The sequence below is a fragment of the Plutella xylostella genome, chromosome 5, assembly GCF_932276165.1.
Source record: "Plutella xylostella chromosome 5, ilPluXylo3.1, whole genome shotgun sequence".
In the NCBI taxonomy this organism is placed as follows: Eukaryota; Metazoa; Arthropoda; class Insecta; order Lepidoptera; family Plutellidae; genus Plutella; species Plutella xylostella.
The window spans coordinates 1,214,614-1,240,297 of record NC_063985.1 but is presented as its reverse complement, the minus strand read 5'-3'; the positions used below and the strand labels follow the sequence as shown (position 1 = coordinate 1,240,297).

The 25,684-nt window shown below is 40.9% G+C and overlaps 2 protein-coding genes across 8 annotated transcripts in view; one reads left to right on the top strand and one right to left on the bottom strand.

Moving 5' to 3' along the window:
* Window positions 1–20,636, top strand: part of LOC105394101 (kinesin-like protein Klp10A) — a 51,222-nt gene extending 30,586 nt beyond the window's left edge. For 3 of the 7 annotated variants that reach the window (XM_048633528.1, XM_048633530.1, XM_048633533.1), the window contains 15 exons: window positions 1,822–1,858; window positions 8,111–8,271; window positions 9,403–9,463; window positions 9,879–10,006; window positions 10,597–10,776; window positions 11,451–11,596; window positions 11,972–12,083; window positions 12,693–12,827; window positions 13,305–13,460; window positions 13,869–14,022; window positions 14,906–15,128; window positions 15,599–15,710; window positions 16,128–16,217; window positions 16,339–16,423; window positions 17,949–20,636. In XM_048633528.1, the coding sequence (XP_048489485.1) occupies window positions 1,822–1,858; window positions 8,111–8,271; window positions 9,403–9,463; window positions 9,879–10,006; window positions 10,597–10,776; window positions 11,451–11,596; window positions 11,972–12,083; window positions 12,693–12,827; window positions 13,305–13,460; window positions 13,869–14,022; window positions 14,906–15,128; window positions 15,599–15,710; window positions 16,128–16,217; window positions 16,339–16,423; window positions 17,949–18,088 (1,920 nt within the window). In that variant the 3' untranslated portion in view covers window positions 18,089–20,636. Of the gene's footprint in view, window positions 1–1,821; window positions 1,859–4,698; window positions 4,925–7,639; window positions 7,791–8,110; window positions 8,272–9,402; window positions 9,592–9,878; window positions 10,007–10,596; window positions 10,777–11,450; window positions 11,597–11,971; window positions 12,084–12,692; window positions 12,828–13,304; window positions 13,461–13,868; window positions 14,023–14,905; window positions 15,129–15,598; window positions 15,711–16,127; window positions 16,303–16,338; window positions 16,424–17,287; window positions 17,483–17,948 lie in introns of those variants that run through there. The other 4 variants (XM_048633532.1, XM_048633531.1, XM_048633527.1 and 1 more) reach the window with 4 other exon arrangements.
* A 2,271-nt stretch (window positions 20,637–22,907) lies between these two features.
* LOC105394103 (protein adenylyltransferase Fic) lies at window positions 22,908–25,356 on the bottom strand. The gene is made up of 3 exons (XM_011565942.3): window positions 24,164–25,356; window positions 23,696–23,893; window positions 22,908–23,300 (listed from the first exon to the last, which is right to left on the bottom strand). The coding sequence occupies exons 1-3, from the start codon at window positions 25,186–25,188 to the stop codon at window positions 23,168–23,170; spliced, it is 1,356 nt and encodes a 451-aa protein (XP_011564244.3). The 5' UTR covers window positions 25,189–25,356; the 3' UTR covers window positions 22,908–23,167.
* Window positions 25,357–25,684: the final 328 nt, after the last annotated feature.

Here is a 25,684-nt window from a genome sequence, read left to right as displayed (position 1 = left end):
TTCATCTATTTCGAAGCACTGTGTCTAAATTAAGTTAAATATTACGCAATTAATGATTATAATTAGTTGACTAAGGTGTCACCAATGCAAAACAATCAAAAAAGTATTAAAAAAATCGTTGGTTTTTGAAATATTTTGCTTTTAAACATTAATTTTGGCAAAATTTAAAAAAAACTCAAATCTTAAATAACTCAGAAATGGTTGACTTTCGGATAATGCATTATGGGGTTCAATCGACTGGAAATGTCGTCGACTACAACCCATTTAAAGGAATACATCGACTTTCCAATCATAAAGGTATGCTAAATTCCTAATATTATCAATTTACCGCCGGACTGAATTGATATTAGGTGGAATTTCACCTAACACTAAATGCATTTAGTCGCCTGTCAAAAGTCTGACAGTACAAAATGTATTTACAATACAATTTATAACTTACGTTTAGCGCTTGGTAAATTTATTTTCTATCACAAAATCAATTTAAGAGAGGTTCTGTGCAATCCGCATCTAGCTAGTGGCAAGAAGTCGATTTCCCAAGCACCGCACAGGGTAATACATAAGCTTCGTGCCAATATTTGCGCCTATTCAATATTGCTGATTCCGTCGCCCAGAGTTCATAATGTATCAACTTCAGTAGGTAGGTAATGTAATTTTTTTGTTGAGAGCACTCGTGCTGTAAATTTAACAAAGTGAAGTTAGTTTTGTGGGATTTACAGGAATTAAATAACAGAAGGACGAGTCTTCTAATGTGAATTATTTTCACTTCATATAAAAAAATATACATGTTTAGATAGGGGAACAAACAGTGTAGATACTTGTTGTAACGTCGAGATGCAGATAGCATGTTGCTAGTTTCAGCTGACCTGGTTTCAGACGTGCCAAAATAAAGTTGGTTAATTAGCAAATAGCTGCCAGGTACATAGCAACATAATATATAATCCTTCAATAGTATTCACAAAGGTTTACGCGAGTAAACAACCAAATGAGTATAATTGTAATAGTCGTTTTTGACTGAATTTACCTTAAAATTTTATATAAAATTTTTGTTTATCTTACATTATATGAGTATTGTAATTGTCATTGTTTTATGTTATACTTTAATTCATTGAAAGGTTATTATTTGTTTCTGTGTTGTTGTGTGTATCGTGTCGTGGTGGAATATTATACGTAGAAATATTATAGTCCAATGGTAAAGAGTTTGTAACTTTTTGTGTAGCTTATGTATCTACTTATTGTTATCTGTACATAAACATTTGTGGGATTGTATTATTATGTAAATCAGGGAAAGTGGTTTATTGCCTAAGCTGAGGTAATACTTTTAATATAGCTGGTGACAAAACATAATCGCAGTTTGCCCGCATTATGACGATGTGTTGTAAACAATGTAACATTGGATTTAGAAAGTGATATCTATTGACGAAATATTTCAGCTAATTTCGTGCGGGCTTAGCACGTGTCATTGTTGTATGATTTTTTCTTTTACCTTATAACATTATTTTCGGGAAAATCAATAGATTGATAAAATGTTATTATCCTAAAATTTTGTATTATCAATTTACTGTTTAGTATGTTTCATAGTTTACCCTATTTCTTAGTATGTCATTGTGTTAAATTAAAATAGTAATCGTATATTCAACAGACTTTCCTTTTCTTTTGTAAATAGACTACTTAGTAAAGGCACGGGATGGTTTTGGTTACAATAAAAAGGATTTAAGCTTTTAAACTTTATTTTTGCTTAGTGTCGTTCTTGTGGTATATTGTGGTCATAAACTATCTACTATTTATAAATACTATTTGACTAATATATTGTTTTTATTATAGGACATGACGCGGCAATCCATACCAGTGGCGACTAAAGGTGAGTCAAATAGTATATTTAATTTACCAAATCTATCGATTGTTCATGAATTAGAAATACTCCTACAAAAATATAGGGACGTTGCAAAAAGGGTTGACTTTGTCCATAGTAAAAAGTCACGTGGCCAACAAAGTTTCTATGGAAAATGGTATATTTTTTTGCGAAATTTGAAATTCTGATTTCATTTTTTGGCTTAGATATTATAGGTACCATGCTGAACATGTAGGTTTCGGCTTAGTATACCCTTTTAGCAAAACCATGTATAAGCAGTTACAAGCATGATAGCGTTATCCAAAAATAATCCGTTGTTATTCTGTTGACAAAGTCAAGCACCTCGCTTTAATGAGTCAGTTATTATAACGGTCACTCGTTGTTCGTTGTTCGTTCGCAAGTATCTTCAACTTATATGGCATTTCAACTTTTATTTTATCGTGATTTTGTTTTTCACCTTCTAATATTGCGCCTCTTTCTACTGACTCAGATGTAGCGGTTCTTTAAATTCTAGGTCGAATAACAAAGGACTGTTCTCATGTATTTTAAATTAAGTAATCATAATTATGTCCTAAGTGCTGCAATAGCGTAGTAACAAAATGAGTCCAAATTATCAAAAGATATAAAAGAAACAAAAGAAAGATAACAACATAATCGATAAATAAACAAACGAAAAGCGGGGCAAGCCGCGGCGGTGGCGTGCGATGAATCACGGCGCGGGTCAACAAACTGACCATAGACATTTTCTGACAGTACCTGCCGGGCCGGACCATAGAGTAGAGTTAACAACTCTCTATGATGCTCAATCAGGCTCGAGCTTTGGCGGGTGTTAACGTGCAGAAATAAACCATACAACACAGAGCATTTGTATTGGTTTTAGCTATCATCTTTCAGGCGCGTAAATAAAATGGTTTCTAGACGAGTATCAATTCGGATGTAACCGGCCGCAATCTAGGTACTATGTGGTACGTAGAAGAGAATAGTACTCTTGCTAGTTTTGAAATAAATAAAGCAAATTACTATAATGTAAGTCCTGTGTTTATTAGTTTTATCACGGATTTGGCGGTACCTGCATTGGTTGTGTCACGCGAACCCTTTCATCCATAATTATTATGTAGGTATTGTCAGGGACAGTTGCACTTGACCATGTTATTCTAATCACAAGAAAATACGGTTTAAAATAGTATAAACTGTAGCTACATGAGCTACATGCTGCGAGCGATAATTAGTAATCATTATCATAATTTGTCTTCCAATTTAGAATACAAATTATTTGCCTGTTTTCTCCTTTGTCAGTTTGGGTTTCTGTCTCGTATTCGGAGCGCTCATCATCTTCATCATCATGAGCCATCAACCGTCTACTCCTGGAGATAGGCCTCTCGCAAGAAGCGCCACAACTCTGGTAGCGTACCAATAGCTAATTGTCAGATTCGTCTATCAAACCAACTTGCGTAACCGTTTGGCAATCGAAACTATAGCATTCGGTCACTAAGTTAGTCCTCCCGAACTGTCCCACATAATACTAAAAGACTTGTTAGATTAATTGTTTGATCATAGATCCATAAATAAAACATTTACAGAGAACTATCCCTAAGTTGGTAAATAATCGTTCTATTACATACTACAGAGAACTATGCTGGGGTATTTTTCAGGATCACGTTATAAGGATACAGCTCTCAGCATGTCATTATTGCAGTATCATACAAATATCCGCATCATTAAAATGGGAAATAATACCTTTCTTCGACTGTCTTACACCCGTGTTGACCTTCGCACAGGTCCTGTATAGTTCTTCCGGCGTTTTTTTTTTCACATTGCGTGCTAATGACCTGTCCTTGACTTTGCATTGCTAATGATTAGGTAGATTGTGATAATGTCCAAAACATTTCCAGTGATAAGAATGTGAGTAGAATCTGATTAACTGTTAACAACCGTTTTTTATGATCGTTAATAAAATGGATCGATTGGTTTGACTTCATAGAATAGAATAGAATAGAATAGAATATATCTTTATTGAACACCACAAATTTAAATATAAAAAAGAGAACTTATAAACTAGGAACAATGAACAATAGGCGACCTTATCGCTTAGAGCGATCTCTTACAGGTAACCTTAAACATAAAGAAATAAATCTAAAGAAAATTTGAGGGCGGTGTACCTACTACCTAACTACTTATAATATAGCTAAATAAACCATACATACTATAGCTACATAAATACTAACATAAGTTACATATTCTAACTAATATACCTACATAAACTTCATAAATATATTATTCAAAATTATTATAGAAAAATTATATTATAAATATATTATAAAAAGTCAAGCAATTTCACTACTCGAACACTAATAATTACAGGAGAGAAATCCATACGCCATTATAAACTCTACATAACGGGTGTACATCTTCGCACGATTATCGCGATACGCAGTTTAAATAAAACTATAGCCTGGGAACCACGAGCCGAGTGCAACGCACCTTCACACACTTGGCTAAATAAATGATGACACGCTCTTGCAAATATTGTTCATCCAAGGTGAAGCATGTTGCCATGTGAGCCGCTCTACTTACTTTTTGCTTTCTATTCTATCTCGACGACCTTTAGTATTTAAAGCTTCGAGTTACGACCTAGGTCAGGAAATGCCGGGGCGCTTCCTTCATCTTTTAATTATTTATGTTGCGCGACATTTGGGCCATATTTGCCGTGGTTATCACTGAGCCATCGCCACCCGTGGCGTGTAACCGCGGCTCAGTTCTAAGGGTAGCTGTAAGGGTGGTCAATGTAACACGGTATAAGACTGGGGTGGTGGTGTGTGTGTGGACAGTGCGCGGCCGTCCGTGCGGCGCTCAGCACGGCCCGGCACCACACCGGAATCGAAACTGCCGATTAATCGAATAGTATGAGACAGTAGTGCGGTGAACTTGACATTCAATACTTATCGTTTTTCCAGCCAGTGTGGTGAAATTTCTTTTTTAAATTTAAATTTGGAATACAATTTGCGATGCCTGTGTTGTACGAGAGATGTGCTCCGTCACATTTGCAGCAGCAACGGCGAACAGCCAAAAAAGTTGGTTAGTAGTCCCATCTCCCTGAGAGCTTCAAGCCAGTCTGAACTTTATGTGTCGTATATATTGAGTTGGTCATGCAGTGGCGCTCCACTTCGCTGAGTCTAGGGATTTATATGTTTTCTCTATGTCCGTGAAGCATATTAATGATGCTTGCCTGCCTCTAAACTAATCCAATTTCGCACTGAAGACTCCCTACAGTCATCAGTCTCGATTTCATTTCAATATAGCAGGACGATACGTATACAAGTTAATGACAAAGGTTAATGTTGCTTTATGTTTGATTTTTCATATAATTTCCGAATGTCACTGTGGCTTTGTTCAAGGTGTATTTTGGAATGATGGACGGCTCCTTTCAAAAAGAGGAGGTACTTGCTACCCACGGTCTTTTGATTTCATTAAAGTGGTTTATGTTAAAATGACCATTATTTATGTGGTGTGAATCAGGTGTATGTGTGGACAAGCAGTGTGGGAGGGGGTATTGACCGGCGTTTGACTTCCTTGTTGTATCGGTGACAATCAATCGATATAAAAGTATATCACTTTGATGTTACTTATGCACAGTTTACCATTACCTACACCCCAAAATGTGGCCCCAATCGAAATTAAGTTTAATTGTATCGATTAATAATAAAAAGCTAAAGCCACTACTTCAGTACATAAAGGGCAACTGAGGAATGTATTTCATATAAAATATTGAGTTGTTGTAGCAGGGCATTCATCGGCTACCAGGAACAATTCCACTGAATTAATTGCCGTGAAAATTGTATTAGTCGGTTAAGAAATAAGAAATGATCACGACGATTTAGGTAATAAAACCAAGGCCTTTTATATTTTTCACGGCTCTTAATAATATTATGTGTTTTTGTAATATTTCGAATAGATGCTCAATCGGATATTTCTTGTGCATGAAGGCTGGAAATTAGGCTCATCGGAATATCTGATCTAATTTAAAACATCCCCGGCTAAAAATGGAAATAATGTACATAATCTACCCCTCGTTCGTGTCGCTATTTTTCGTATCATTGTAAAATATTTAAACAACTAGCATGACATGGAAGGATTGCTTCTGGTCTTTTTAAAGTCCTGTGGTACCCGTTATACCTGCATAACTTCACCATGTTTATGAGACATAAAACTGAAGCATCACCGCACAAATCGCACAATCAGAATGTAGGTTACGAATTATAGCGAAAGATAGTGCAAGTATTCCTTAACAACTTCCAGCCGTTGCATGATAACATCCGCGCTTATGGGGTCTCTCTAGATTACAAAAAATCTAATTTCAGAGAGCAGCTGCAACTGGGACTCTATCTTTATTTATTTAACGTAGCAATTGCATAATAGTTCAAGTTTATTCGTGTTTTCAAGAGGCAGAGTAACCCCTCTAGCGCATCCAGGTCACGCAAATGAATTGCGCTCTATCCCGCCAGGTAGCCAAGCCACTCTAACTCTAATAGCCTTGAACATAAACGGCTGAATTGCATCCGGGTGCCTGAGATTTGGGCGAAGATAACGGTTGCTTTAAATGCGATTTTCGATTGCAGTTTTTGTTTCGTTTTGAATCTGCTGTGTCGATTTTTATTAAATAGATTCACTTTTTATTAAATTGATTTTATTTAGGGCGTATTGTAACTATAGCTTTCCAATTCTTGATTCGTGCATAAATTTAAACTTTTTCAAAGCTGGAAATTACTGTACAATATTCTTAACTGTTTGATCTTCCAAAATTTCAATAGCAACCGTTGTTATAGTTACCGTTGCCAAGTCTACGTCTCAGATCTTTTCAGTTACTAAATCGGGTTTCACTTAGGCTATTCGTGGGCATTAATCGATTAATTCCAGCCAATTAGCTTGTTTTTAATTGGCCGCTTCCGCCGTTCATTGTTTTTATTTGAACATTTATTTACACATACGGCAATCGCGGCTCGCTTAGGAAACTCGGTTCTTCACAGCTGTTTGGTCGATTCACTGTGAATTTGAGTGCATTTTTTGACACAGTCTTTTGTTTTATAGTGCTAGTGGCATTGACATTACGAGCTTATAGTTATCGATTAATAGTAGGTGTGTGACGTCATAAAGCCTATAGGTTTACATATTTCAGCGGGTAATGGAGTGGGCTGAATAATGTCACAAAGTGCTGGCTATTATTTTCCAATCTCACTTGAAATTCAGCGAACCGACTGAAACGAGTAAATTGCTCGTGTATTGTCTGCTGCTCTCTCGCCAGTTGAACTTGAACTGTCTTTGAGAGTTCTGTCTAGACGGTTTATTTTAATGTTACCTTAATTACGACCAAATTGTTCACAATTTTATGTAGCCTATCGCCTGACCAACCAATGGGTGACTTGTCGAGTGTTTTGAATAGGGCATGTGAGTTTAACTGCAGTATTTCAGCTGCTCACCTAAAAGAGCATCAGGCAGATATTATACAGTTAACTTTTTCGGCTTTAATGTCGATATAAAAAGCTGATATGCAATTTCACCTTCGTCCCGCGCGCTGTGTATGCATGCGTCATGGTTCATTGCCTTGAGTACGGAAACGTCTCCAAATATGGTATCCAGGCCGGCTTGCCTTGCGCTCGCAACGAGACTCACCATTTTGGACTAATCGGCTGACTCGAATACTTGTCTATACGCAATAAAGCAAAGAAGACTGCTAACTAAAAGACCACAGAGTAGTCAAAAGGAAATTTGTCTGTAGACCACATAGTAGAGTTTAAAACAAGTGCCAAAATGTGCTGCTCCTGGCTGCGCTGTCGACGGCGCGTGGCCGACTCAACCTCGTCATCCATTGCTCCCGCGCAAGCGTTTGACAAAGTAGAGTTGCAACTGCGGCCGTCATTGGATGACGGAACGAAGGAACAGTCATGTAAGCAGACCGTCTGCTCTATGCACTTGGCTTTCCGGCGCTTTACACTCTTCCGTTTTAATTGCTGTTTATCTAAACTCAGTTTTTTTTTATCTCATACTAAATTGCCAGATTCTGAAACTTCTGTCGATGAACCGTTCAGAATCTGTCAATTTAGTATCTGAGATAAAAACAGACTTTATACGGTTTTCTTTTAGCTCTTTTCAGTTTTGTAGGAGTATGACAATTCATGAACAATATCACATAGATTTTTCAACTTCAATGCAAAGCAACTTTCATTCTTTAGCATAACATTTAAAACCCCTTGTTTTCATTTACAGCACCACCTCGCGTGACGCGCAACAACCAGATGCGGCTATCCAATGTGGGCGGGGCGTACATGAATGGGCACGCGGGGGACACGACGGGGAGGCGGGGGGCGGAGAATGTGCCGCCCGCGCAGCCGCCGCCGCCGGTGGCCAATAGCAGGGTCACGCAGCAGGTGAGTGTGGAGACATCTAGCGGTGGTTATGAGACTTATTGTAGCATGTGTTTACATCTCTTTGAGTCGTATGAGGCAGCTATATGATCATCAAAAGTTCATATATGGCATTGAAAGTTAAAAACGGGGAAACGCTGGATGCAGTTGAAGGGATCTGTAAAAAGGCATGCCAGCTTGTTGTAAATTGTAATCCATGCGTTAGGATATGAGTTATCTGCGTGACCATACATCTGTTATCCCAGTCACTACACCCTATCCCTCCAGGTGTCCTTAACCCCAACCAATGCTGTCAAGGAGCTGGTAGCAGGTGCTACCGATTGCTATTCCGCCCGTATGCTACTCGTAAACTATATTTTCATACGAGCGGGAAAACTCTTAGTGTAAAAGCTGCTAGGCTGCTAGCTAAGTTGGCACCCCTGATCCCATCATTACCCGTCCTACTCCTCTCCTTCACCCCTCCTACTCCTTCACCCCTCCTCTCCTAGCCGCTGTCTGGTCACCGCGGGCGGGTGGGCGCGACGCCCAGCGCCGCCACAGTGCCTCAGCCGCCGCCGAGGAGGCAGAACAATAGAGAGGTGCCGTTGTATGTGTGTGTAGTTGGACGTAGATGTAGGGAGTACTCTTGCGTAGCTCTGTAAGCCTGGTACTACTAAATTGAACGAGAGGTGCTGTACGTTGCTAGAGTAGCAGTGTCTATGATGATCGTTGGGTAGTTGGAGTTTACTAGTGGAGTACACTGTTGGCTATCGTGTAAGATTGGGTGGTAAAATATTTATTTATATTGGAGGCATAGTTATAGATTTCATATTAATAGACAAATATAAAATAATGGTAATTATGACTATGAAAATCATGTACAGTATTAATATTCATTTCCGTTACATAAAACTCATAACCTCAGTCTCCCGTAGCGTCCATCTGCATCCAGTGGCTTTCCCCATGTTTAATAAATACCAACCCTCTTTTCTCCTTCTTCTTTGGGTACCATCTCCTATCGGAGGTGGGCAATCATTTGGCTTATGCTTTCCTTCAAGACTGCTGCTACCAAGCAACCCTTATGGTACTGTTACTTTCAGCACCTAAATCACATTAAAGTAACCTACAAATATAATACAACCCTTTACCCCCCAGTTCAACGCGTCAAGCGTGGGCGGCGGCGCGGCGTCGGCGCGGACGGCGGCGGCCTCCAGCACTGTCTCAGTACCACACACCGTGGCTTCAGGGGCTGTCAGACGGTCTAATGTGGTGAAGGAAGTGGAGAGACTCAAGGAGAATAGGGAGAAGAGGAGGCAACGGCAGGCCGAGTTGAAGGAGGAAAAGGTACGTGGGTTTGGCGGTAGATAGTGTTGGTAGTAGTAAATAGTTCTGTGACGCTAGATGGCGTTGGTAGTAATAAATAGTTTTGTAGTCTCGGGAGCCAGTCTCAGTGCCACACACCGTCGCGTCAGGGGCTGTGCGGCGGTCCAATGTGGTGAAGGAAGTGGAGAGACTCAAGGAGAATCGGGAGAAGAGGAGGCAACGGCAGGCCGAGTTGAAGGAGGAGAAGGTACGTGAATGTGGCGCTAGATGGCGCTGATAGTAATAAATAGTTCTGTGGTCTCGGGAGCCAGTCTCAGTGCCACACACCGTGGCTTCAGGGGCTGTGAGGCGGTCCAACGTGGTGAAGGAGGTCGAGAGACTCAAGGAAAATAGGGAGAAGAGGCGGCAACGGCAGGCCGAGTTGAAGGAGGAAAAGGTACGTGGATGCGACGCTAGATGGCGTTGGTTGTAGTAAATAGTTCTGTGGTCTCGGGAGCCAGTCTCAGTGCCACACACCGTTGCTTCAGGGGCTGTGAGGCGGTCTAACGTGGTGAAGGAAGTCGAGAGATTGAAGGAAAATAGGGAGAAGAGGAGACAACGGCAGGCTGAGCTGAAGGAGGAAAAGGTACGTGGAGTGGACGGTAGATGGCTGATAGTAGTTATTAGCTTGATGGAGGTCTCGGGCGCCATCAGACAGACTCAATGTGAATAAGGAGAAGAAGCGCCAACGGCAGGCCGAGCTGAAGAAGGAAAAGGTACGCGGGGTAGACAATTTTATATGGTACTGGTCTGATATCATTGGATCGTAACTGTCCACTGCTGGACGTAGTGTCTCAAGGCACAAACACTCAGTCCTCTAGTCAGTAGAGTACTTCCGAGTCTGCTATATAAGCTAAGGAGCTATCCCTATCTTATTTTGTCGAACCACACAGTAAAACTCCGACCACTAAAGTCTACATTCATTCTCCCCAGGAGTCACCACACAGTAAAAAATTCCAACCATTGACATCTCCATTTCCTCCCCAGGAGGCGCTAATGAACATGGACCCCGGCAACCCCAACTGGGAGTTCCTGGCGATGATCAGAGAGTACACGATGTCTCTGGACTTCCGTCCGCTGACGGGCAACGAGCCGGTCGAGGACCACCAGATCACCGTGTGTGTGAGAAAGAGGCCGCTGAATAAGAAGGAGTTGAATAGGAAGGAGGTTTGTGTTTTGTTTTTGTTCTGAGAGTGTGGGTTTCAAATTTCGAACATGCGCCAGGAATGCTGTCAGGAAGAGGTTGCATAGAAAGGAGGTGGGTGTGGTTATGTTATTTCAAATTTCGAACATACGCGTGGAACATGAATAGAAAAAAAAAGTTGGCTGCGGTTTTGTTTTTTCTGAGCGCGGCAAGGTGATTTCAAATTTGGAACATAAATTGCATCCGGAAGTCCACTGCTGGTCTACTATAGGTTGGTATAGTTAGCCGAGTACACGATGTCGCTGGACTTCCGCCCGCTGACGGGCAACGAGCCGGTAGAAGATCACCAGATCACCGTGTCCGTGAGGAAGAGGCCGCTGAACAAGAAGGAGCTGAATAGGAAAGAGGTGGGTTTTATTTCTGAACTGAACGTATGCAATTTTCTTCTGTTACTTTCAGTACCTATGTAGGAGTACCTAGAATCCAGAATTTGCTGATTTTAAAATTAGAACGTATGTCCGCGTATGCGTGGTTATACCATTAGTAAGAAGGTGTGTACGTACTATTCAAACGACGATTTCAAATTTCGAACATACATTTCCCATAGTATATGCTTGCACTATTTAATAAATAGAATGTGGCGTGGATTCGATATAATTACATGACTCGCAGTAATCTAAACATGTCTCCCCTAAAGGTGGACGTGATCAGCGTGCCGTCCAAGGACCAGATGATCGTGCACGAGCCCAAGAACAAGGTGGACCTCACCAAGTTCCTCGAGAACCAGAAGTTCCGCTTCGACTACGCGTTCGACGACTCGTGCACGAACGAGATTGTCTACAAGTGAGTGCTCTGTGGCTATTTATGGGGAGTGTGTGGTTGAAGTGAGTGCTATGTCGCTATTTATGTGTGTATTATTATGGACAGTATGGAAGAGCAGAAGTAAGGATTTAAGATTGTTTACAAATCGGTATCTATAACTATTTATGAAGGGTATGTGGGGGGGAACTATATCGAAGAGATACAGTAGAGTTGATCCATCGACGAGGGTTTAAAAAAGAACGAAAGTCGGTTCAGCCGTTTGAGATCTACGCTATTACAGACGCACAGACACGTTAAAGTTATAACATTCCAACGTTTTGCGTAGCGAGTTAAAAATTTGCGCTGTCATTATTCAGCGATACTTGTTCCTTGGTTAACCTGATCTTCCCCGTACAGATACACGGCCAAGCCATTGGTGCAGACGATCTTCGAGGGCGGCATGGCCACGTGCTTCGCGTACGGACAGACCGGCTCCGGCAAGACGCACACCATGGGCGGGGACTTCCAGGTACAGTGCGGGCCACGCCGCTTGACCACGCCTACAGACGATCTTCGTAGCGGCAAGACAACTTTAACAAAATGGCTGACGCATGTTGCATTTATGAAGATAGACCTCGAAGAGGGTGGAATGTGTAAAAATCACGCGGTGTCATTAGTCTGTTCGGCCGCTATTGGCTTATTGTGGCAAGGCCGCACTCTGGATTCTGTCGTATCATTAATTAATAATTAGCCTAACGTAATACAATCACAGTGGCCGCCATTTCATGTATGTGGTTAGTTTGCAAGTGGTTAATTTGTGTTAAGACGAAGCATCTGAAGTTTTCCAGATTATGAAAGTAGGACCCACACATACACAAAGTATGTAGATATAGCTTGCCAAGACCATCTCCCAGGAGATCAAAAAAGAGTGCTGCTACTCTAGCTCTAGGTTGTTCGCTTGATGTTGTCTATTTATAGTATTTACATTTAGTATTATATCATTTAAAGTTTTAAATTCAAATACAATGAATGGATTGTTTTTGAATGAATAAATACAATTGATGTAAATCGACCTAAGTGTTTAATTTAAGCAGAATGTTTCTACCCAGTATTTCATACTATTTTTTTAATCCCCCAGGGTAAGACACAAGACTGCAAGAAGGGCATCTACGCGATGGCGGCGCGCGACGTGTTCGCGTACCTCAAGTCGCCCAAGTACCGCCCGCTCAACCTCATCGTGTCCGCCTCCTTCTTCGAAATATACTCGGGGAAGGTAAGCTACCGCTAGGCCCTTTTGTGCAGATGTGTGTACATTACTATCATTCAGACTTGGTGTTTTACTGGATAAATACAAAGTGTGTTATGAAGTTCAGATATCGATAAACTCCAAATATAGATTAAACATTTCTAGCCGTAAAGACTTTGCTACATGATAATTTTAATTTGTACCTGACCTAATCAAACAAGAGTAAAGTAAGGTAAAACAGTACCTATAAAAACGCATGCTATCAATATGACCATTTGACGGCGCGACGGAGTTCCTATAGCAGTATAGTTTCTTGGTCGCCGTAGCCATTCACTTGTGTTTCATGTACGCTGAAAATGTCAGGGCTTACTTAAAAAAAATATACATGTTCAACAGATGTCTAGCCTTAATTCATCATAAATTAATTAAACGCCTTCTGACTGTGCCAAATACAATTTTACACTCCAGTTTAATTTCGTTAAACACAATCATAACTATCCTCAGGTGTTCGACCTGCTAGCGGACAAGGCAAAACTCCGAGTGTTGGAAGACGGCAAGCAGCAGGTGCAGATAGTGGGGCTCACGGAGAAGGTGGTGGACAACACGGACGAGGTGCTGAAGCTCATCCAGCACGGCAACGCCGCCAGGACCTCGGGCCAGGTGAGATCCAGACCTGGCATGTCAAAACAATCAGACATGTCTGGCAACACGTCGCCTAACTTGCAATACTGCTATTTTTACATTGGGCGTCGTCTTGCGACGCCGTCCGATGTCCGGTGTCAAGATTTGCTCTATGTTTGTCTTCTAATGGTGGAGACTTTGCTAAATATTGAAGGATACACCACATGTCCTGGCTGCGTGTTAGGCTATTGCGTGCCAAGGCTTTCTACCTAAGCTGTTAGCCCGCAGCCTCAACTATTAATCCTGTATTGCCACTAGATTTACCAATAAACTGTTATTATCGCATAAATGTTTTAATGAAACGAAAGTTGCTCCCATGCATGAATTGTTTAAAACTCATCATAAATTAAAGCAACTCAACTAACCACACACCCCCTTCTTCCGCAGACGTCAGCGAACTCGAACTCGTCGCGCTCGCACGCCGTGTTCCAGATCGTGGTGCGCTCGCCGGGCATGCACCGCGTGCACGGCAAGTTCTCGCTCATCGACCTCGCGGGCAACGAGCGCGGCGCAGACACCTCCTCCGCCAACCGCCAGACAAGTGAGTAACTAGTGAAGCTATTGCCAGAGATATGAATTGTTCGTCTTAGGCGGACCCGGATAATAAATGACCGTACGAAATAGGGACTGGACTACATGATAACATAGTACCTAATTAGTTTATGATGACTCTGACTGTTGTGCCGTTCCCGGCTTAGGTAACGAGTAGGCTAAGCCGGGAACGGCACAACAGTCAGAGTCATCATAAACTAATTAGGTACTATGTTATCATGTAGTCCAGTCCCTATTTCATTCTCTAAAATAATCCATCATCGACCTGGCGGGCAACGAGCGCGGCGCAGACACCTCCTCCGCCAACCGCCAGACGCGTGAGTAGAGATCCTGAGGCTGGGACTACCTCCTGAGGCTGGGACTACCTGTTCCCCTCAGCCCAAGGCAAAGCTGTAAAAGCCAACAGGCTAACAGCAAAAAAATAAAAAAAAAGTGAGTAGAGATGAGAACCCGGGACCGCTGCAACTAATGAAGCTATCGTCAGAGAGATGAAATTTTGTCTATAAACAAATTTTAATGCCAGTATCCCACTAGTTACCTAACCCGGACACGGCACAACAGTTAGCCTTCTCCTACTACGCGACTCTCAAGCGCCGCGATAGCGACGCAACCTTTGGTCGTATATTTTTGACGAGTCAACGACGCGTCGGTGACCCGTTTTTATAGGGTGATCCCTATTTATTGGGGTGCGTCGCTGTCGCGTTTCTTGAGAGTTGCGTAGTGGAAGAAGGGGCTAAGAGTCATCATACACTTACCACTATGTCATCCTGTAGCCCAACCCCCATTCCACTCTATGAAATAATCAACGAGTGGCAACCTTCACTACGTATTCTTCATTATGTCTATTTACAAAACCTCCTTTTACCCTGCAGGAATGGAAGGCGCAGAGATCAACAAGTCCCTCCTAGCTCTCAAAGAGTGCATCCGCGCCCTAGGGATGAAAGGCAGCCATCTCCCCTTCCGCGCGTCCAAGCTGACACAAGTACTGCGGGACTCGTTCATCGGGGACAAGAGCCGCACCTGCATGATCGCCATGATATCTCCTGCTATGAGCTCTTGTGAACATTCGTTGAACACGCTCCGATATGCTGACAGGTGAGAAAAGTGTTAATAACTAGTATTTTAATAATGTACTAGCTGTTCCCGCGAGCATCGATTTTAAAAAGTTTTACCGTGGGAATTCCGCAATAAAAATAAGTAGCATATGTTCTTTCTCAGGGTCTAGAGCTAGACGATATGTGTATCAAATTTCATTCAAATCCGTTCAGTAGTTTTGGCGTGAAAGAGTAACAGACAGACAGACACAGTTGCTTTCGCATTTAAATATTAGTTGGGATAAACAAACAAGTGGTAGTAGTATAACTTTATTGTATATAAAAAACTTTTTTTTATGGCTGTGTCTAGATTGGAGTTGGATGGCGGTGTGTGAGACGTCCCTACATATTTCATCATCATTAGCCCGTAATAGTCCACTGCTCGTTTAAAGCCTCTTTTCTCCTGATCCAGTCACTACCGACTACCTATCTAAAGCTCTACATATTTATGTATTCATAATCTATTTCCAGAGTAAAGGAGCTAGGCACGGAGTCAGGGTCACGCGGGCGCGCCGAGTCCCCTCAAGCTGATGTGGAGATGGAGCCCGCACAGGACGACTTAGCACAACTGCGGTCACTTAATGTGAGTGTGCTGTTTGTAGTTATAAATTATCAGAGAGCCTTGTGGGAGAAGTCAAAGTTAAAAAAGTATACCGCGGAACAGTCGCCATCTAGCGTTAAACACTGTATTAAGAATCGGTTTGGGTAGTTAAAAATCAAACGACGGTATTCATAGACCAACTGCCAGTTTCTATAACTCTATCTATCTATAACTGGTAGTTACTTTCATACGATTTTGACAGGTCGTTGATTATGTTAAAATCGTATGAAAGTACCTACCAGTTATGTATAGATAGAGATATAGAAACTGGCAGTTACAGTTGGTCCGAAATAGCATAAAATGGCAGCATTTTAACGTTTTACATAGGTAAATGTTTCTCGCCGATTTATGAACCTCTGACCGTGTTAACTTACCTATTTCCTCCGCATCTTATTCCAGGAAGGCGACATGTCAGCCGAGATGTACACGTTCCACGAGGCCATCTCCGAGCTGCAACGAGCTGAAGACGAAGTGCTCGACAACCACAAGGCCATCGTGGACTACCTCGCGCACGCGCTGCAACGCACCTCCGCGCTGCTGCAGCTCACTAGAGACGTGGACTACGACCAGGACGGTGAGTTGTCAGTGACTAGTGCGTGACTACCACAAGGCCATCGTGGACTACCTCGCGCACGCGCTGCAACGCACCTCCGCGCTGCTGCAGCTCACTAGAGACGTGGACTACGACCAGGACGGTGAGTTGTCAGTGACTAGTGCGTGACTACCACAAGGCCATCGTGGACTACCTCGCGCACGCGCTGCAACGTTCCAGGATGTCCATCCAACGGTCGAAGGATACATGTACTATGTGACTACCGCATGGATAAGGCATGAATAAGGGCGAGGCCATAACACTGCGTTGCGACGTCGCATCGCAAAAATCTGCGACAGTAATCAATCATTTAGTATGGGAAAACTTCCAAAACAGTCGCAGATTTTTGCGATGCGACATCGCAACGCAGTGTTGTGGCCTCGCCGTAAGTAGTAACCATGGCTCTGTGTGGTGGGTATTGAAATTGCACAGATCCAAATTATTCTTGTAAAGTATTATGTTTGGCTAATCTTCATTTGTGTATTTAATTTTGATACCAAATGCATGTATGTTGTATTGCCTATTTGTAATCATACTTATATCTATAGCATGATTTACTAGGAGGAGGGGTGAATGAAAGCTATTATAGTTTCTTAAAATGTCTACCCAATAAGATTCTTACTCAAAATCAAAAGTGGCTACCGACCAATTCAACTTCGACATCGTAATAATGAGTTTGTGTTCACCACACCTCTTTTCAAGTAACCCAATTTCCGCACCATCATCTCTTAAACCGATGAAGTTTATTTTTAACTGACTATCCTGACCTCCTAGTTGACTTCAATAGGTAATAGGTGTTGGTATAACGCGCGCAAATAAAGAAACAATATCAAAATGAGACCGCTCATAAGTAGAAGTAGCATACAGTATTGACAGTCCTAAAAATATTTTTTTTAATCTACGTGCGTTATACAAGGGCTTTCAGCTTGTTTGCATGTGTGTTGGCATGTAGCATGTGATGTTGCAGGTGTGTTCGCGGCGCGCAGCAAGCGACTGCGTCCGTTGCACGCTCACAGATACAGCCACAGGAGCGCCCGCAAGATAGGTCCGACCATAGACCACACTCCTTGTTCTGAGGGTGTAGCGTCACGCTTAAAATAATTATTAATGCAAAGCTTTATGTTCACTTTTAGGTTTAGGGGTTTATGATTTGAAAGTAATGGAATCACAATCACACCACGGGATTTAGTACTCATTTCACACATTTCGGTCTAGCAACTAATTTCGGCAAGCATTCGTTACACTCCATTTAATGATGACATCTACACAGTTTAGTTTAGCGACTCCATGTATCATTACGCCTGACCGAGTTATTGTGTTCAATACAAATCTAGTCTAGGAAATGTCTTATTTCCGTCAAAATATAATTCTAAGCCGGTAATAATAAAATTATAACAGGTTTACTACAGTTCCATCTTTATTAATCTTAGCATTAACTTTCAACTGCTTTAACAGAATGGCAATTTGTTGAAAATCACCACATTCACCGTAATACGAAAGATGGAACCGTAGCATGACTTGAAATACTTGTGACAGTTTACAACCAATAAAATATCCGTGCCTTAACAATCGACCCCATCACTCTAACGACCACCGAATCCCTCAATAACCCCCTTATTTCCTTCCAGCGTACGCGACGCAATGGGAGGAACTCCTGAACGAACAGCTAGCGGTGATGGCGCAGTCACGTGACCTCGTGGCCGAGTTCAGACAGAAGATGCAACAGGAAGAGCATATCTCACGCCGTATGCAACCGCCACGGCACTAGCTATTGTCAAGCTCATACCCCTGTGCTAAGGACCTCGTGTAAGGTGTGAAGTTAGCTGCAGATGTCGGTATTTTTATTTTTTCAAGCAGCAGTTTTTGTACGAAACTCGCCAGTCCGCTTGCTTTCTAGTGCCGCGGTGTTACTGTAAAATAATTTCCGATGTTAGTTTTGGATTTATTTTCAAAGCGTCATTGCACATATTTTCAGTTTAGGGATGGTAGCGCGCAGTTTGCAGCTAACTTCAGACTAGTTTAGGATGTATGGCCCTCAGTTGGAAGCGATGGTTTGTGTGCTGATTTTGTTATTACCCTACTAAGTACCGCGTCAAATGCCAGCTGTAATGTTTGTTGGGTGAAGATGGCATGAAGGAATGAACAATTTGTTGGCAAAGCTGAATGTATCAGTATACAAACTTGTGTGTTGTAGATTTAAGATTGCGCCTGGCAATATCGCGGCGGCATTTGTTAACTAGTTGTGACGTCACAACTGTCACACCTGATAAAATCATTTCGTTAACATTTTAACAGTCAATTAAATATGTAACCGGTATATACGTTTAGTTTGTAGCTGGACTACTGTTGTAAAGCTCGTGGATAAAGAAACAAATTGTGAAAAAACGGACGGACTCGTGCTATCTCGTTCTAACCATACGTCTGTTAATGTTAATACATCTTTCTTCTCTCACTTAAAAACGGCTGTAATTTCCATATTGTTTCTTTATTCACTGGCGTTATACCGAACTTTACTGTTGACGTGGCAGTTGTGACATAAGTAACGCCTTGTTTTGGAAATGATAGACTGGCGAGAGGAGGAGCTTTTGAAGCACAAATGTTGTCCCGGCGGAGTGAAGCCTACAGGGAGACTGCATGAACATTTAATGTATAGATAGCCTTCATTCACAGATGATTGTGTCGTCGAATGATGGCAAAACATACCTAACTAACGATCTGTGTAAATTTTTGCCTAGACCTAAACGTCGTTGGGTGTGCTAAGTTAATTTATATAGGAACATTATTACTCTTGATTTACCCTACTCAATGTAAGAGACTTTCTGTTTTCACGATGCATTTAACCTGCTAGAGGCCTACTGCTGACTTGTAGATATTGCGGGATCGGAGAGTACAAAGATGATTGCTGACCTCGACTTTACACAGAATAGGATATTGAATGTTATTGTTTTGATTAGAGTAACGAAAGAATAATATTTTTCAAACATGCTGTGAGAAGTTCTACTTTCTTTTTGAACACAAATATATACAATATAAAGCACCCGCTCCATCCATTTATGATCGTTTAAGAATTGTTGTATTTGAATTTGTACTTCCATAACGTTATTAACATATCTTTTGCCTTATATTACGTCGCTTGTTGTAATTGTAACCGTTTTTGGAATGGACCTATAGTTGTATCGAAAATGTCCCGGAGTGTGTGACGTTCATTCCATTTCGAGATTATTTAGAGATTTATTCGATAGATCTGTTTTGATTTTGAGATCTCGAGAAGAGAGTTTAACTTGTATAGAAAAGAGAGCTGGGGATTGTTGGATAGTTGTTCCTGAGGCGAATCCAAGTTGGAGTTAGTTCCAAAATAACACCTTATTTGATTAAATATGATTGCGATGTATGCTGTGACGGATTTTCAACTTGGAAGGTCTCACGACTTGTGTGTTTTGGTTAAGCAGCGTTTGTAATCGACACGATTGATTTTAAATGTATTTTGATGTGTTACGTTTGTAAGAGCCAGCTCTCTAATGTGACTAGCGAACTCGTCTATAGACGAAACTAGCTCGACTGTAGATAGATTTAACATTTTTTTATTAACCTAGCGGTCAAAGACTACACATGAGCCCTACAAGCTCTATGTCTACCTACTTATTTTGTATCGGCTCACTTCTAAATTCTTTCTAAACTGAGTTCACCACACATAAAAATCGTAAAACTATGTAACTATTATTTTTTTTGTTAATAAAAATAGAATAAAACGAAAACTAGCTATGATTGTATTTTAAGTTTTTCAAGTCAATATTATTTAATATTTGGAAGTATTTATTAGGTTGTATTGATGCATTGATGTAGCTTAATTCAGTTCCGAGAGCTCACTTCTATACGGAAGCGTGACTACTCGGACGATCAAATTGTAACGTGAATCAACTGCCTACTTACAGCATTATTAAACTTTGGAATTAATCCTTGCTTACTTTCATTACTCGGTGCTAGACAGAAAACTCGCTTAGCATGAAACATTTATACAAATTTAGTTTAATCCAGCGGCTACTTGAAACGAAGATATTTAGTTAGCGGTTGTTTGATAATATTTCGCTCTGTATCAGAGTGTTGAGGCGAGCGGGGCGACCTCTCATTATGTTGTATTGATGTATTATTATTATGGAGACTGTGAACTCTTGGCCTGAATGATTCGTTTTTGTATAGAGTTGCCGCGAAACGGACGAGCGTCGGAGCGGAGCGCCCGCCCCACTTGTCTAGTGAAAATGCTTTATTATAATAAACATATTTTAACATCGCACATTATAATAAATTAATCGAATGGATGTGCTATTTTATTTACATCTCTACCTTAAACTCGCGTTATATCAGGACACGCCTTAGTTATAGTTAGGTACCTACAGATCATGTGAATGTCCTGACGTGTTTGTGGACTTGGAGACATGAAAAGCGAAGAGCAGGCATGGGGCTGCAATCAAAACCCCTTGTCCTTTAACCCTCAGCCCCGGTAAAGTATAGACATCTCCCAGCTATGGACGGACGGGCCTAGCGCTGGTCACTATAGCTGCTGGTGATTCGATATCAAGTTTTGATGAAAAGTGAAAAACGTGCTTTAATCTTATTGTACTTTATTTTTTTTATAGTATTTCCATAATTAAAATATTGGTTTAATGACTAACTTATTATTATTGTAACGAAAATCCCAATGGAAACTTAATTTAATCCGCAAATAAATAAGTACTTAACTTATAAAACATTTTTATAAGCACCTCAGTAAGTATACAAATGTAATAATCATCACCAGGCACTAATCATTCACAGCTGATATCTTCTGGCGATTAGTAGCTGATTCTCTAGGAGCGCCACAATAATGGCTTTCTCATTCAACCCTACCTACAGATAAGACGGTTCAGCAATCCAGCGGGTTGGAGGGTGTCCCACGCTGCTTTTACGACTAACTTATGTAGGTAAATAATTCCATAGATAATCACCTAGCTAGCTAATAAATAATGTACAAAAATCACAGGATGAATACTATATGTCCATAATTAAAATAAGTAGGTACAGTTCTCCCATCTTAATAATGCGCATGCAAATCTTCGCAAACTGTCGTATTCCCGGAAACACCCGAATCAGTGCCTTAAACAAAGCACTTGCATTTTGATCCTTGTTCGAAAGAAATAGTAGTCAATATCATGTGACACATAATCGAAAACAATTTGGGCGGTCGGTGGCTGTCACCGATCAGTCAAGGGTCTCAAGGTCAAGATCAATATTACTTTTGTGGAATTATAAAGAGCTGCAATTACACATCGTTCTTGTTATTTTTTTCAAATGTGAATTTAATTTCAACTTTAATTATTTTTGACGATGCCATATTATGAGGCACATTTAAGAATAAAATATGCGTCACATTGATAGACTTCACTTTGCCAATAAAGCCACACCCAAAAGACCAAGTTTATAATTGTAATATTATTGTGAATGATCAGCGCTGTAAATACTTTTGAACTGAGATTTTAATGTAAAAATTTTTATTAATGTGAAATAATCAGTGCTGTAAATACTTTTGAACTGAGATTTCAATTTTTTTATATAAACCTGTGTTTGAAATCCATTTCTCCTTATAATATAAACCTTGTGTTATTCAAACCTTCTTTCATCCATCTTTACATCAGCTTCAGTAAGACACTTGAAAAGTACCTACTGTAACATTTTCGAAGTAAATTTTAATATTATGGAATATTATGAATTATCGAATCAAATTTCGTTACTGATAAATCAATTATCTCTTTTAGCACCAATTACATAATTCTACTAAAATTTCATGAAGAAAATACACTTAACCACTCTAAATACATAATAGTTTTCTAACGCTCGGGAATACGACCGTTGCCGAACAATGACGAAGATTTCTATGTGCATTATCAATTTTGGGGAACTGTAAGTATATCATTGTTATTAAAGTAAGTAGATCTTATCATGATTCATGAAATATTTTTTCTTTGGTGTAGGTATTTTATAAATATAATATAATAAAAATAAAACAAAATAATTAATGTGCGAGAGAAATGTGCAAAGAAACTAGTAACCATTACTTACAAACAAGTAATCTGCCCAACATAGGGTTAGTTCGTATTATTATTATTACATCTACACACTGGTGACGCCATGCTTATTTTCTTTGTGCAAATTATGTGATGATGTTAGTAGGTACATTCTGGAGCAAAGAAACCTGACCCTTCTCAGAGTAAAATATGCCACATGAGAGTGGTCTGAAAGAATTTTTCTTTGCTAAATAAACATGGAAGAAAAACAGTTTTTCAGGAAGCAATTTTAAAGTAAATGATATTCTTGTTATTAAACTATGCCTATAATAATAATGTATGCTAAAATCTCAAGTATGAAAGCTGGTAGGAAGATTATTAAATGAAAATATGGATTAGATTTGGAAGTAACAGATGCAGATGGTATTGTTGTAAGTACCTAAGTATCACGAAAGTAACAGGGTGGTCTAATTAAGTATCACGAAAGTACCTAACAGGTTGGTATAATTTAATTTTAATAAAATGAAAACTCCATCTTCCATTCATGTCTTATCTCCAAGCTCCGTACGTAAAAATAAATAAATTATAGATACCATTAGATTAGACACACAGTCTACGTAAATTAATGTAACGAAAAGTCACACCGCCTCCTCACACCTTATCAACCGGCAAGTTTAGTGCAAGGAAGAGCTATGTCCAATATCACTATTTACAAATTATCCTACGCACTGTACAAAGGTTCCACTCGAGAGAGCCACGTATAGGAACTTCGCCCCCTGTTAGAATAGAATATCCTACACACTGCTTTGTCATAGCTGGTCCTCCTCCAAGTCTTCACCAGTCAGTAGAGAGGGCTCGCCGATGGCTGGCACCATGTGGGAGTACTCACTGGTCGCCCAGAGGTACAGGTTCAGTGTACGTTCCGTACATTGTGCTATGAATCTGGAAATGTGGGGAAAAATTATGTTAGTTTATGGTTGCAAGAACATATAAATAATGCTACCACCCACTTGGCTATTCGTATTTGCCAAGACTGCCATCTGTGGTTAGTATATTCCAAATTATTGCCGAATTTTTTGGGCATTTGGTAAATACAGCAAACATGCAATAACAAATATGAGTAGCCAAGTGCGATGCCAGCATAATATTGGATTTGGGGGTGTGGTTAGTGTTTCCAAGGGTTTGTTGGGGTATTTCTATCAAGGCATATACCACCAGATGGCGTGTTAATCGTTAATATACAGGTACAAACACAAGTAACTTGTAGTAGTAGATTGCGATTGTAGGCTGCTCATGATATGCCAATCTATTAACCACAAAAATCCAACTCATCTCACCTAACAAACGGCCTTACATCGCCCTCATTAGCTGTCTGCAGATGCTGGTAGTACAGGTGGCGGTGCTGCTTGGGCACGATGACGGGGGGGTAGCCGGCCTGCATCAGCACCAGGTTCATGAGCAGCCGCGACGTGCGCCCGTTGCCGTCCACGAACGGGTGGATGTGAACCAGCTTGTAGTGCGCTAGCGCTGCGTATCTGGAGCGGGAGATTGGGGTTGTAGGTTTAAAAGTGTGAAAAATATAAGAGTAAGGGTGGTTTATAATGACCATAGGCGACAAGCTGGTAGCGGCTGGATGAGGAAGGCCAATTGGCAGTGGGTGATTACTGGCTGATGAAGATGATGATGGTGGGGGGGTTTATAAATAGTGTTACTTTTTAGTTCTAGCTAATTTTCACAGGCTGTATAGACCCAAACTTTCTATTTCTAATTTGTGGATTAGAATAAAATATTTCCAACGTACTTACCTCACAGGGTGTAGATCCATGGCATCCTCAGAATTGAGCCACTCAAGAAACTGGATCATTAGAGAGGGTATCTCTGAGGGTCCCGGTGGTATGTGGCCGCCCACATACACCTGTGTCCTCCTGAAATTACCCCCTTCCACAGGATCTACATGGCCGAGCACCCTTTTGTGTATCTCTAATATATCTCCCATGGATATTTCCCTCATTCTGTACAATAATGTTGAGTTTATGTATTTCATAGCTGCATCTAAACCTAAAATCTCATTGTGCTCATCTATACTCTTGCCTGAAACAGCTATTCTTGTTTCTAATATACTTCTAGTCTGTGACAAAGACATGGTGTTCCCCTCAATGCCCACAGTGTGGTAAATATGTTGGAAGTATGCCTCCCTCTTAGCTCTGCGCAAAGCAGAGTTATTCTCAGGTATTGAAAGCAATGCATCTCGCTTTTCATCTATTTTACGTAACATTTCTCTGTCTAAATTCTCCACAATACTTGCAGTTCTCTGCCTGTTCATGAGAGCGCCCGTGTGTTCTGGGTAGTTTGTGAGTGCGAGAGTGTACAACTGATCAGCTTTGACGACATCCTTCTTAGTGTCCTCTAAGAACTCTCCATAGTGGTTCAATATGTCAGCATGTTTGGGTGAAAGTGCGAAGGCATGTTGGAAGAGCTTTAGTGCTTTGTCTGATTTGCCCATTTTTTTCATCTCAAGGGCAGCCTGGAGCGAGCCCACGGCCTCGGCGTCCCCCGCCTGGTCGCGGCGGCGCGGGGGCGGGCGGTCCCCGTCGCGAAGCGACTCCAGGTACGTTCCATGGAGACCAGCTGGCAACGGCGAGAAGGGACGAACAAACTTCACCTCATAATTGAGCAACTTCTGCACAGAAATGAAAACAGCAAGCGTACACACGACACTGGACAGTACAAGTACTGTTTTACACCTGTCTAAGATCATTTTACTGTACAAACTTCGTTTCATCTCATTTTGAATCGTCTCTGTCCGACTTAAGCGTCCTATGAATAACATTGCAACGTGAATCAAATGAAAACCAAACGCACATCGAAACCTCACTTTTTATCACTGTAAATAATTGAGTTTTCATGATTTATGACGAAAGTATTGCAAATGCAGTAAACTAATAATTTTGAACCACGTAAGGCCATTCTCCTTACAGCTGATTTTGACATTGATTTGACACTGACAGTTCGAGGTCCCGCGTTGACAGTGACATTTCCCCTATGACCATAGAGGAGGAAGTTATTATTCGGAGCAAAGACGATGCTAGAGGTAAGAGCTTTCTGAAAAGTCTGAGGCAGGTGAACTTCTCGTTAGAGAAGTAGGTAGGTACTTTCCTTGCAGAATAATAATAAGTAACGTAAGTAAGTTAAGTCTTGGGTTTCAAAGGTACCTACCTAAGAAAGTGTTACACAGTCTCACCTCCGAGTTGACCGGGTAATCAAGTGGTGGTGCTAGCGATAACGTGTTAGGAATATTTGAGAAACGTTCTCTACATAGTCAATAC

Coding starts and splice junctions, on each gene's coding strand:
- LOC105394103 (XM_011565942.3), bottom strand. CDS start 25,188: ATGTTATTCATAGGACGCTTAAGTCGGACAGAGACGATTCAAAATGAG. Junction 23,894..24,163: donor ATGGATCTACACCCTGTGAG/GTAAGTACGTTG, acceptor CTCCCGCTCCAG/ATACGCAGCGCTAGCGCACT. Junction 23,301..23,695: donor GATGTAAGGCCGTTTGTTAG/GTGAGATGAGTT, acceptor CCACATTTCCAG/ATTCATAGCACAATGTACGG.